The sequence below is a fragment of the Eubalaena glacialis genome, chromosome 2, assembly GCF_028564815.1.
Source record: "Eubalaena glacialis isolate mEubGla1 chromosome 2, mEubGla1.1.hap2.+ XY, whole genome shotgun sequence".
Taxonomy (NCBI): Eukaryota; Metazoa; Chordata; class Mammalia; order Artiodactyla; family Balaenidae; genus Eubalaena; species Eubalaena glacialis.
The window spans coordinates 37,084,412-37,098,125 of NC_083717.1; the positions used below are offsets into that span (position 1 = coordinate 37,084,412).

The window sequence follows — 13,714 nt, forward strand, 5'->3', positions numbered from 1 at the left end:
ATGCTGCTCTCCCCTGCTGTCCACTTTACCTCCCTTATCTTTCCTGGCCTCTGCTTCACTCTTTTTTGATGTTTAATATTTAAATATTGTGCACTGGGTGCTGCTGTGCTGAGCAATTTCCATCTGCTGTCTTGATTATTGAACCCTCCTGACAATGTTACGAAATAGTTGGTATTCCACCCAAGATGCCATGAGAAAATGGAGACTCAGAGAGCTTCCCAGAGCACGCAGCCATATAAAGGTGCGTCAGACCCAGGGTTTCACCCCAAGATACTCGTAAGCCAGAGCCGGCTTAACCACAGCATCACTCTGCTTCCATCCTAAATGTTTGAAGTCCAAGGGTGCATAGAAGAGAACCTGCATATGCTAGAATTTTGCATAAAGGAATCTCTTAGATGGGATGGTATGCTTATGCTCTACCAGACTTCTGGGGTGTGCCATAAAGTTCTGTGTTTTAGCTATGTAGTGTTAGAAAGGTGGGAGTTCCTCTAATAAACACAGTAAGGAAGGAGTATGGTTTGGGCTTCCTAATTGTGCTGAAGGCATCTCCTATGGCAACTCGGGCATGTGTGTCCAGACATTAAAGCAGTTGTGACCAGGGTCCCCAGTGGCACAGGTTCCCAGATGCTGGCCCTGACCCGTAAGCCTGGGTGGCAGAGAGCAGGAGTTTTGCTGCTTCTGTTGCAGCAGGAACTTGGGTCTTTAGAATGCCATCCTGTCCCTTCCACTCATGGACCGCGGGTGTCTGTCTGCTCGTTACACTCTTAACTGCGGCTCTGTCATGCTTTCGGTGGTCGTGGCTTGGTCCATCTTGCTGGGTGGCTGTGGGAGGAAAGGCAAGGGCTCGTGGCTGGAAAGAAAACTAAGAGGTCATGAGACTTCCTTTTTATTTCCTCCCTTTTTTTTTTCTCTTCCTAGTATTGAGCATGCTCCACAATCCATTGGGCAGTGTCCTGGGGAAACCCCCCTTGAGCTTCCTGCCTCTGGACCCCCTTGGATCTGACTTGGTGGACAAGTTTCCAGCACCCTCCGTTAGAGGATCCCGCCTGGAAACCCGGCCCATCCTGGACTCCCGTTCTAGCAGCCCCTCTGACTCAGACACCAGTGGCTTCAGCTCTGGATCAGATCATCTCTCAGATTTGATTGTATGTAACTTGCTGCAGAGTGAGGTGGGGAGAGCACTTGAGCTGGAGGTGGGATGCATGTCCACTAGAATGCAGGCTGCGAGGTGGCATGATGGGAGGGGGAGGTGTGGAGACATGTATAGAACTTTCCATCCTCGACAGAATAGAGGGTGCCTCGTATACCCATTATACCCATTGAGCAGTACATTTCAGGACCTGAGCTGAGGACTCTACAGGTTACTCCAAGAGCTGTTGGGAAAGTTAGTTTCAAAAGTAAATATGGGAGTCCTGGCAGTGTTCTGTTTCTTGACCTCCATGGGTGTTTTCTTAGCCTTTAAATAATATCATTTATGTACCTTTATGTATGATACCTCAAATATTTTAACTGATGATTTTAAGAATCACAAGTTAGTAATCAGTGGGGCTAGGGTTTTAATCCAGATCTGACTCCAGCTCTTTTTCAGAGGCCATGACGAATCCATGAAATAATGTCTCAGAGTTAATCTTTGCATCTCCTGCTCTGCATCTACAGCCACGTGTGACACGTGTGGCACTCGTGCTAAAGGGAGTTGGAAAGTGGATTACGATAGATGAGGAATAGGGAATATTAGAAGTAAATATATAGGAATGGCAGGGAGAAATCATCCTAAAGTAAAATGCAATTCAAGGTGCCTTCTGAGTCTGCTTCTCTACTACCAAAGCCACTGAGCTGACTGTTCAATGAATATAATGGCTATTTTCCTTCCCCCTTCTCTTCAGTATCCAAGACTGGAAATGCTGGTGGTTGCCACGTCCCATTCATAGCATGACCTCTTAGGGCCCACCTGGCCTCCCGCCAGTCTGTCCTAGGATATGAAAGCTGGCGTTGGTGTCCCCACTACTCCCTGGTTTTATCTGTTCAGGGTGTGTTTCCAGAGGGATAACTACAAGCAGGGCTCCCTTTGATTCTCTGGGCTGCAGCTTATTCCCCTATAAAATGAGATTAGATGGGATGCTTATAATTCTTTTCATTACTTTATATGGGCCTCAGTCTTGGAAATTTGCCTCATAACCAGCTTTAATATTTTGGGATTTCGTTTAAAGAACTTTTCTCTGATTCCCACCCCAAAGGTTAATTGACGAAGGGGTATGAACAGACAACTCACAGAAGAGGAAATAGAGGCAGTATTTGAACTTACAGGAAATATTCTATTGAGTAATTATTTTAGTTTATTTTTTGATAATGTGGTATCATTTCTACCCACTTAAATTAGTAGAATTTAGAGCCTTGACACAAGCTTGTTTTTTTTAGAAACTTGTGTTCTCATACATTTCTAATAGAACACAGAACCTTCATAGAAAGCATTTTGGCATTCTACGTCTAGGAATCTGACCAGAGAACACAGAAAATATGAAAAAGCTACATTTTATTTAAATGTTTTTAAAATAAAGTTTAAAGTTTTTATTTATAGTCCTGAAAACTTGCAAAGTATCTAAATGTTTAACCGTAGGGGGAATAGGTCAGTGAAGTGTAGCTTGTTCCCTAAATAGAATATCATAAATTAATTAAAAATGGTTATGAAGACTGGTAACGTGGAGAAATAGACTGAACTGGGGAGAAAAGAATTTGTTTAAATTATGGTATAAGGACAGCTAATCTTAAGAACACATAGGAAGAAAGTCTAAAAGAAAATATATCAAATATTGGTATTTTTCATAATTTCTATAGTGTGATTATTACTTTTGTAACAACTGTCCTTTAAAAACCTATATCTTCCTTTTTTCTTCCCTAGTCAAGCCTCCGAATTTCTCCTCCCCTGCCCTTCCTGTCTCTGACGGGGGGTGGTCCCAGAGACCCTTTAAAGATGGGGGTTGGGTCCCGGCTGGACCAAGAGCAAGCTGCTCTGGCTGCAGTCACGCCCTCCCCAACCAGCGCATCAAAGAGATGGCCAGGAGCTTCTGTGTGGCCGTCCTGGGACCTCCTTGAAGCTCCCAAAGACCCCTTCAGCATAGAGAGAGAGGCCAGGCTACACAGGCAAGCTGCAGGTGAGTGTGGCTGTGGGCCTGCTGGGGGCCTGGGGCCTCGTTCTCGGGCAGTGAGTAAGTGACCTTAGTTCACAGACTGGGGAACTGTCCACAAGAGGACTTGACTGCATGGTGAAGTCTGCTTCTGCACAGAGTGGTCTATTCTGAGGAGTGAGTGCTAATGGGGACACACTCGGTAACTTTTTTGAGGCTGAGCAGAGAGGAACAATAGATAATCTGGCACACCGGGTTGTGCCTATTAGGGGTTGGATCCATCTCTGACTTCTGCTCTTCTGTGGGGATTGTGCACTGCTCTCGCTTTTGATTCTTTTCACGGGTGCATGTGTTCAAGAGAAACCCTGGAAATGGTGCCTAGAATTTTGTCTACTTCCCCCTTTCTAATTCAAAGACATGTCAGGCACAACCCACGCTGGAGCTTTCTTCCCCAGGGCTTTCTGATTGGTATACACAGGGATGCACTGGGGGGTGGGTGGTCCATTTGTCAACCTCCAGGGTAAGGGATGTCCCCAGGTGTACTGGTCTCTCAGGAACCCTTAGATTCTGTCGTTTAAGTTACCTTAAATCCATTATTAAATCTGTTCTTCATCTTATACCAGTACTTGGAAACAAATGAGCTGTATATGTCATTGTTTACTAGTGCTTCAGGGAGATGCTCACTGACCACTATTTTAAGGTTCTGGAGTTGATTAAATGAATGTTCAGTTTCTCCATTCCCTTTGTTTCCATAGGTTTCAATATGTCTGTCTTTCTACTCACAGAGCTAGACCTGATCTCATTCTCCCCAGCAGTGCTGCTGCCCTATTTTAATGGTTTCGGCAGCCTGTGTTTGTACTTTCTCTGTTGCCATTGTTTTCCTATGAAATGACTTTACTGTGCTTTTGGATGAGGCCATTATATCGACTTCTGTTTTTGTTCGCAAAATATTGCTGATGGTGCCTAATTTCTTGCTGTAGCAACACATTGGGCCTATGCCTTTTAGAGAATGGCCTTCCATGTTATTGTCCTGAATGAAAATGGTGGTTCATCTCATTAGCTATCTGCTCCAGTGCTGGAGGAGGAGAGTAAAATAGGTGAGGACTAGCCAGTTCCCACTAAGGTCAGTCTCTGATCTGGAAGGGCACGACTGAGTGGGGACACGATTAAAGACTGATACGATAGAAGGCCCGGTGGTGTCTCTTTAGGTACCATAACTATAGCTTTGGAAATGATGGGGAATTGTTCTGACTTGGAACAGTTGTGACATTCTTATCTTGTTGGGTTGCTGGTGCTGGTTTTTATTGACAGTGTCCTAACTTCTGTGAGTGATGAGTTCAGGGAAACAGTATAATGTTCCTTATTTTAGCATTTGGGGAGAAGGTCCATTTGGATCAGTAAGCATTTAGGATGTTGTATGAAAAATTGTCCTGTTTACTTTCAAGTACAGGCATACCTTGTTTTATTGAGCTTCACTTTATTGCACTTCACAAATACTGCATTTTAAAAAAAATTTTTATTTTATTTTGGAGTGTAGTTGATTAACAATGTTGTGTTAGTTTCAGGTGTACAGCAAAGTGATTCCGTTGTACATGTATCTATTCTTTTTCAAATTCTTTTCCTATTTAGGTTATTACAGAATATTGAGCAGAGTCCCCTGTGCTATACAGTAGGTCCTTGTTGGTTATCTATTTTAAATATAGCAGTGTGTACATGTCAATCCCAAACTCCCAATCTATCGATACTGCATTTTGTTTTTTTTATATACAAATTGGAGGTTTGTGGCAACCCTGTGTTGTCAGATGATGGTTAGCGTTTTTTAGCCATAAAGTATTTTTAAATTAAGGTAGGTACATTGTTTTTTTAGACATAATGCTGTTGCACACTTAATAGACTACAGTATAGTATAAATGTAACTTTTATATGCACTGGGAAACCAGAAGATTTGTGTGACTAGCTTTTTTTTTTGCCATTTTATCTTTCTTTAATTGTTTGTTTGTCTCAGTTAATCTTAACATCTTATTTTTCAGAGAAGCAATTTTAGGCTCCTGATAACATTTAGATGCCTCGAAATACTGATTGAGATAAGCGTTCCATTCAGTTTTGGAAATTTTAGAGCTATGGTTGCCCAATTTGTTTTTAAGAAAATTAAGTTTGGGAATTTCAAAAGTTCCTTAGAATGGCTTAAACTGCCTTTGGTCAGGTCAGGTCAGTCCATTAAGTTAGAAATGTCCATGAGGAAGAACCATGGTTTTCTTTTTCTTTTTTTTTCCCCCTTGTTGGTTATCCTTTTTTTTTTTTTTTTTTAAACATCTTTATTGGAGTATAATTGCTTTACAATGGTGTGTTAGTTTCTGCTTTATAACAAAGTGAATCAGTTATACATATACATATGTTCGCATATCTCTTCCCTCTTGCATCTCCCTCCCTCCCACCCTCCCTATCCCACCCCTCTAGGTGGTCACAAAGCACCGAGCTGATCTCCCTGTGCTATGCGGCTGCTTCCCACTAGCTATCTATTTTACATTTGGTAGTGTATATATGTCCATGACACTCTCTCACCCTGTCACGTCTCACCCCTCCCCCTCCCCATATTGTGTGACTAGCTTTATTGCAATATTCATTTTATTGTGGTGATTTGGAACGAAACCCTGCAGTATCTCTGAGGTGTGCTATAATTATAAATTTAAATTAATTAGTATTGTAAGCAATGACTAGATAAAACTGCTTTCTGGTTATATGTTATATGTATGAAAATAGCTTGAGTTGTGATCATTTTTACCCTACACATCTGGTTTGCTATTCCTCTCAGTTTTAGTGGAGACAGAACTAGTGAATTAGGGTTATCATACTGGGCTGACTGGTTTGGTGAGGTGTAAGGTTTCTTGCTTTTCAGGGTATAGTCATGGATGTTCTCCCAGGCAGTCAGACTAGGACTGTGGCCTCTCTCCTCCTTCCTGGATAAAAGTTCACCACAGAGAAGGGCAGTGACTTTGTTAATTCTCTGACTCCTGTTTCTCTTTGTCTTCTGCCAAAGCTGTGAATGAAGCCACCTGTACCTGGAGTGGCCAGCTTCCTCCCCGGAACTACAAGAACCCCATCTACTCTTGCAAGGTGTTCCTAGGAGGTGTCCCTTGGGATATTACGGAAGGTGAGCTCTGAGACCTTCTGCTTCAAGTGTTGAAGGTGGGGCATGTCTTTCAAGAACAAGAAACTTGGACTTGAGGCCAAGAATTGAACCTCTGCCTGGGCACAGGGTATACAGGAGCAACTGTGATGGGAAAGGTGCACTTCATAGACTCCTACAGTGCTTCTGTGTCTGTTGCATACCGTTGTCACCTGAGACCAAAGGTCAATTCTGAGTTGTCTGTCAAGGAGGATGAGCCCAAGAGAATACTAGTGGCCCTGTGCCTTCCTGGGGAGGATGGTGTCTCAGTTTCTGCCATTCTTTTCCATCTCTCTGCAGCTGGATTGGTTAATACCTTCCGTGTTTTTGGCTCTTTGAGTGTGGAGTGGCCTGGTAAGGATGGCAAGCACCCCCGGTGTCCTCCCAAAGGTAATATGCCTAAAGGTAATAAAGACATGGTAGGAGCTTTTTTTCCCTCCCTAGTATGTAATTGCACTGAGGGATGCTGGGGTGTCACAGCTGCATGATGATAACGAGGTTTGGGCACTCCACAGCACAGAACTTTCAGCTCTCGGCACTCCTTCTCAACCTCACACACCCTTCTGTTTCTTCTGAGCCAATGTTCCATCTGTCCAAGCTCACACTGCAGTTGGAGCTGCCTGTGAAACTGCCTTGTGCACTTCCCTCCAAACCTGAACCCCAGCCATTCCTGACCTCTCAAACTGAGGCGTTTGAAAAGCTTTCCTTTACTTGCCTTTCCTTCCCAGTTACGTTGTTGCCTGACCTAATTCTGAGCTCCCTTTGGAGTTAGCAGGAATGAGGACCAAGCATCTGATTCCTCACTGGTCTGAAATGAGATCCCTTCCCTGTAGAAAGGAGCAGGTGCTATTTTCACTCTGCCCCATCTTCACCGAAAGTGTTCCGATGAACTGAACCAGTGGTCTAACTAGGCTTTTAAAGGAATACCTCCATCCCCTGGCCCCAGACCTGTCATCGCTCCTGCCCCCAGGAAAGCCAGGCTTGCTGACCTGAACATGTTTTGTGTTGCGGGATAAAGAGCTATGTGGTAATGATGGGATCCTCTGTCCTACTTTGCCAATCCCTTCCCTTACTAGGGTGGGAGATGGTGTGCTTCTCCCTCCGTTGGCCTGGTTGTCCAGCATAGCAAATGCTTCCATTCAACAAGACTTTCAGGAGTAGGACAAAAACTTATCTCACCCATAAGGCATCTTTCTCGGAAGAAACTCCCTGCCGCAAAACCAAGGCTGAGGAGTAGCCACCTGAGGGATGTTAATGCAATTTCTCCTTCCATTGGGAATAGGGTATGTGTATCTGGTCTTCGAACTAGAGAAGTCTGTCCGGGCCTTGCTTCAGGCTTGCTCTCATGACCCGCTGAGCCCAGATGGCCTGAGTGAATATTACTTCAAGATGTCCAGCCGGAGGATGCGCTGCAAGGAGGTGAGTTGGCACAGAGTCCTTTCTGGATCGGGTGATTGGCATATGAGGCAGTGGATTTCATGGGGTGGGTGGATACACAGGCTGCAGACAAGTACCCCTACTGAGGCAAGAGGGCTGCTCTTCTTGCCCCACGGTGAATACAACAGAACACTCTCAGCTGCATTAACCGCCCCCCCGCCACCTTTGGGCCGTAATGGTATGTATGTGCTTCTGCCCATGGAAATCAAATTATCTCCCAGATCTCCTTCTATTCTAGCCAATGCTTCTGTCCCAAACTTCTTGTCTTAGAAATGAAATTGAAATTAGCAGCTTTCTCTGCTTGGACTTAACTGAAAATCTACAGTTGTTTCTCTCTAGTCCTGCTCTCAGGCTGTGCCTTCTCACCTCCTAATCTGTGGTGGGTAGATCCCTCTTTAGCCCACACCTATCCATGGATGACTTCTTCACTGCCATTCAGGGCTTTGTTACTGTGTAGTTTCCTCCATCTGGTTCTCTGTCCTTAGGCTGTCTCTGGTATCAACCTTGTGTGCCCTCAGCATCGTGAGTCTCTAGCATAGAGCCATCCTGCCTGGGAGCCTCATTGCATATTCTTGGACCCTATCTCAGGCTTACTAAGTCAGTTTGGGTGGAGTTTAAGAATCTCCACTTTAACCAAGTTCCCCAGTGGTGCTAGTGGGTGGTGTTTGAGAACCGCTTGTCAAAGGAAGTTTCGAACTCAGGAATCAGTGTTATTTTTTAAAATTTGGTTCCAGAGTACATTACTTTTGTGATATTGGACGAGATATTTAATATCATGAAACTTCATTTCCTCTTCTATAGAATGGAAAATTGAAATGCCTCTTTTAGTAAAAAGATTAGCAGTTGCCAGGGGTTATGAGGGGTAGAGGGGATGAATAGGCGAAGCACAGAGGATTTTGAGGATGGTGAAGATACTCTCTGTGACACTGTAATGGTAGATACATGCCATGATACATTTGCCAAAAACTCATAGAGTTACAGTGGTAAAACAAACCCCAAGTGTGAACCCTAATGTAAACCATGGATTTTGGACAATACTGATGTGTCAGGGTATTGTCCAAAATCCATGGTTCCCTGATTGCAGCAGGTGTGCCAGTCCCGTGAGGGGTGTTGAGAGTGGGGGAGGCTGTTCGTGTGTGGAGGCGGCGGGGGGGTTATACAGGAACCCCACATTTTCAGCCCAGTTTTGCTGTGAACTGGAAGCTGCTCTAGAAAGTAAAGTCTATTAAAATCTGTAGGGTAAGGGAGAAAATGCCTGTTTATTGAGATGGTCACATTGGATTTAAAATAAATGATGCATGTGACAAAGCTGGCTCTTTGTTTTACGATGTTTCCTGGTGTTAGGTCACATTTTGTCCTCTGGCTGCGCACGGTGCCCCACAGCTGCCCTGCCTTCTTTCTTGCTGCGTGGAGCTCGTGTAGTTATCCCAACTTATGATGCTCTAGGACTTAACAACATGCTCCTTCTTCCCTGTCCCCTGCTTTCACAGTGAGAGGCTGCCATTGCAGCACCACAGGCCCTCCCCCTCCTCAGTGCCCTGCAGACACCTTCCTGCTCCTAGTCCCTCCTCATCACTGCACAGTGTTTGAATAGCTTTCTTTGATGCATGGACTGTAGGCTGCTCTGGTTCTCATATCTCTCTGACCCTCTATTTCCTTTGTGTTTCCCCCTCCACACCAGAGAAGTAGGTATTTGATTCCCCCCTCTCTTCCTCCCCATATCAGGCAAGTTACTCACTTGTGTGGCTCTGCTCTTACCTTTAGACCCAGACTCACCTCTCTAGTCTCATGTCCTACTTGAGCCCCACCTTCCTGTGGGGCCTTTCTTTGGCATGTCCTATAATTATAAACTCTTACGTTTAAGAAAGCTTGGAAAGCGTGGTGGCCGTTGGGATGTGGACCAAGATTGTGATACTTTCCCATGGTAATGGAAAAAGCAAGATGGGCTTTTGCATCTTTCAATGAAATTGGCTCCCCCTGGTAACTTCTCCCAGGCTCTCTCATCTCAAGGTTATCTAGGTCTAGAACCCATCAGACCTGATGCTTCTTGTTTTCCCACCATGCCCAGGCAGTCTGAATTCTGCAGATTCTCCTGTTGAAGAATCTTCTTGATCTTGGCCTGTTCTTTGCCCAGTACCACCAGCCTTCTCCAGGTCTTCATCAGCTGTCCTGTGAACTACTGTTCTGCCTCCTTGCTGGTTTATGCCTCAGATCTCTTCCTGCTTTCAGACCTTTTTTTTTAAAAAAAAAAAAAAAAAAAAGATCTTCACAGATTAATCTTCCGAAAACACTTACTGATCATCTGTCAACTCACTTCATTCTGGAGCCTTCTGCCTGCTACGCCAGATTTTGTTCTAGGCTCAGGATTTGGAAGCAGAGGACATGGTCAATTCCTGCCCTAGTGTCACTCTGCTCTGCAGAACCTCAGTGTTCTGCTGTGTGTGACTTTTCACACTACCTCTCTCCAGTTACTCCCACTGCTCCTGTCACAAGCCCTCTAATGAGTACATTGGGCCAGTAACCATCTCATACAGATAGCTGCAGCATCCCCACCCTCTGTCCTTCAAGCTCCTATCCTGTCATTCTCTGTGAATCCTTCCTGTCCCAAGGACTCTAGACCATGCTGTCTGTTCATCAGTGTCCATGGTCCTTTGCTGGAACCACATGGTTGAAGGTCATAACAGTGCTAGGTTCCTGGGTATGACAGTTTGGGACTATTTTATAGCTTACTTTTCAGAATGAGTAGACTACTACTCTACCATTTTTTAAAAAAAACATTTCAGACTCATGGACTCAGTAAAATTCAAGTCTAGTTGTGTTGGGGTGAGGGTGGCTTGCTGAGTACCTGTGTGCCTGGGACTGTATGGGGCTCAGCTTAGCATCTCCATAGCATGTGCCTCTCCATACAAGAGCCTCTCTTTTTCTGGCTCCCTACCGGGGCTGATATACCTTTGGGTGGTTTTCAGGTACAAGTGATCCCCTGGGTCTTGGCCGACAGCAACTTTGTTCAGAGCCCATCTCAGAGACTTGACCCCAGCAGGACGGTATTTGTCGGTGCTCTGCACGGGATGCTCAATGCTGAGGCCCTGGCAGCCATTCTGAACGACCTATTTGGTGGTGTGGTGTATGCTGGGATTGACACAGATAAGCACAAGTATCCCATTGGTAAGTGTCCCACTTATGTGTGGGAAAGCTGGGTGGCCCCTGGGATGTAGACCAAGATTGTGGTACTTCCCTGTGGGAGTGGAGGGGGAAACCTGACTCAGACCTGCAGATCAGCATATACCAGCAGTATAGCATCTTTTTCTAGATAAGCCACCAGTACTGACCCCTCTGTACCCATCCCTCTCCCACCACTCCCCTTGAAGGGGAGAAAAATTGATAGGAGCACTATAGGAGGTGAAAATGAAACAGGAACTTTGGTTAGAAGCTCAGAGTTCACAGCCAAACCAGTCTGAGACAGACAACAGGTAATATTTCATTAAAAGGCCAGGACTTTCCTGAACTTGCTTGGTTTCCTTTGTTAAGAGGCCTTGAAAAAGCAGCCTTATCTAGGGTCAGAGACCACGTGAGGCTGAAGGAAGACTCTGGGTGACTCAGCCAACAGAGTATGGTCATGGCCTATGCTGTCCTAGTGTAGGGGAGTCTGGGGGCCTAACCACTGGGTTTTGGTCAGCCCCACTGGGAAAGGAGGGCAGTTTCCCAGTCGTGGCAGAATAATCTCAGTGGTGGGGTTTGGAGGTGGAGCAGAGCCTCAACTTCCTGATCAACACATGGCTAACCCACCTTCCCACATGCTTCGTCTGCCCACCCACACAGAATCTGGTCAGGAAGGAGCATCGTGTGCCTTTCAGTGCCGTACTGCAGATTGAGAACAGGGACTTCAGAGGGTGCAGGGGCAGAGGCGGCACTTGGCAGGATGAGGCTGCTTCCAGCTCCCCTGCTAGGCTCTGGAGTACCTCCAGGCCAGGAGGGCCTTGACTGCTGGGCCTGCCTTCAAAGAAATGTTCTATCTGCATCTTGCTTTCCACTGTGAACCCTTGTAACTGTGCCTGTGCATCTGCCTACACGGAGGAGTCTCTTCCCTCCCCCTTGTGGTCAGCAAGTCCTCCCCCCATTCCTGAGGGGGTTGTGCCGTCATGGTCTACAGCTACGCTGTCTGACAGTGCCACCAGCTAAATGTGACTCTGAGTACTTGAAGTGTGCCTAATGCCACATGTTGAAATGATAATATTTTGGATATATTGGGGTAAAGAAAATAAATTAATTAAAATTAATTACATTTTTCTTCTTCATTCCACTACATTCATTAAATGCGTCTACTGGAAAACTTCAAATTACATAAGTAGCCCACATTATATTTCTATTGGACAGCACAGCACTGATCTAGGAACAGGGTTTCCTGCGTGTTGACAAGTGGCGTTTGGGAGAATTTGGCTGGAAGGTAACTTTTCCTGTTTTTCCTAGGGTCTGGTCGCGTGACTTTCAATAACCAACGTAGTTACCTGAAGGCAGTCAGTGCTGCTTTTGTGGAGATCAAAACCACCAAGTTCACCAAGAAGGTGAGTGGGCTGGTCTGTACCCTCACTCTGGGCCATCTGAGAGGGGTCTGGGCCAGCCACTACCCAGGGCAGGCCTGAGACGGAAGCTGTCCCTGTGCTGGATATGCTCAGGGGAATGAGCCAAGCTTCCGAGGACACACTTGAGGTTTGGGTTTGGGAGGGGGCCTGGTCTTGGTCGACTCGGGGGGATGGGAGCTTGGGACTGTTGAGCCTCCTCAACATGTGGGGTGCCTTCCTGTGCTGTGTTGTTTGGCCAGCTTTGTGAGGCAGCCTGACTTCTATTCTCCAGCCTGACCTGCATTTTCTGATTGCTTACTTGTTGCTGGATGATAGAGTGCCATGGTCCGGTTTGCCGTGAAGACCAGGCAGTAGTGTGTGTGGTTGCACACACTCTGTAGAGCCAGCCTGGTAGCTTCTGCAGTTTGGGCACCTGCCATCAAGGATCTCTGTACTCTCTGCCTATAGTTCTCTCTGGGCCCCCGTTAAAACAGGAAACCCCTGTATTCATATGGATGGCCCATAACGTGCCCTCCTCTTCTGGCCCATTTGGCCTCCTGGTGAGAAGCAGCCACTTCATTATCCTATTTTGCTTTGTGCAGGTTCAGATTGACCCCTACTTAGAAGATTCTCTGTGTCATATCTGCAGTTCTCAGCCTGGTCCTTTCTTCTGTCGAGATCAGGTGAGTCCCCTGGGCACTTGAGATGTTTATAAAATCCCCGCCCTCAATTAAAGATTGTCATGTCTCATTTGTCACATGGAATGTTGGAGTTCTCAGGTACCTCGCGGTTGTCTTAAGAGCATAGAAGAGGCAGCAGTAATGTTTGCTGATGGTCAGACCAGAGACACACTTGACCTGTTGGGAAAGCTCGTTGAGTCTTGATACTTTGGCCTTCTCCTTGCCTGGGATGTTGGTTTTCAGTGTGGCACTATTGGTAATGGTGGTTTTTGAGGATGATAGGAACCTGCTGGGTGTGGTCAGCAGTACTTATGAGCCAGGCACTGTTGTTCTAAGTCTAAGGCCTTCTAGATTGATTTTCTCCTATGCATGGAAGCTTGCTTTATTTACTTCCGAATCTCTGGACTGTTTTGATATTTGTACCTGGTTTGTACCCAGTTGTCAGAAGCAGGCAGAAAGCAGCATGGCAGTTTTTGTTGCATGTTTCTGGGTGGTGGAGCACAGATCTGGATGTATTTGGGCAGTGCTTCTCATAGTCTAATGTATATATGCATCACCTAAGGATCTTGTGTAAATGCGGATTCTGATTCAGTAGGTTTGGAGTGTGGCCTGAGATGCCTTGTTTCTGACAAGTTTCCAAGTAGTGCCAGTGTTGCTGGCAACAAGACAAGTTTGGGACGTGTTCGAGTACTAGCAGTACATCCGTAATTAGTTATTTTAATTACAGTGGTGCTGTCACTCAGGTTTTGA

The 13,714-nt window shown here is 45.7% G+C and overlaps 1 protein-coding gene across 1 annotated transcript in view; it reads left to right on the forward strand.

Annotated features, from left to right (window-relative positions):
- The window catches only part of CPEB1 (cytoplasmic polyadenylation element binding protein 1), a 95,321-nt gene that overhangs the window by 80,819 nt on the left and 788 nt on the right, over window positions 1-13,714 (forward strand). The window contains exons 4-11 of the mRNA XM_061181748.1: window positions 919-1,145; window positions 2,897-3,149; window positions 6,160-6,273; window positions 6,589-6,678; window positions 7,571-7,707; window positions 10,692-10,890; window positions 12,193-12,287; window positions 12,887-12,967. Of these exons, the coding sequence (XP_061037731.1) occupies window positions 919-1,145; window positions 2,897-3,149; window positions 6,160-6,273; window positions 6,589-6,678; window positions 7,571-7,707; window positions 10,692-10,890; window positions 12,193-12,287; window positions 12,887-12,967 (1,196 nt within the window). The remainder of the gene's footprint in view (window positions 1-918; window positions 1,146-2,896; window positions 3,150-6,159; window positions 6,274-6,588; window positions 6,679-7,570; window positions 7,708-10,691; window positions 10,891-12,192; window positions 12,288-12,886; window positions 12,968-13,714) is intronic.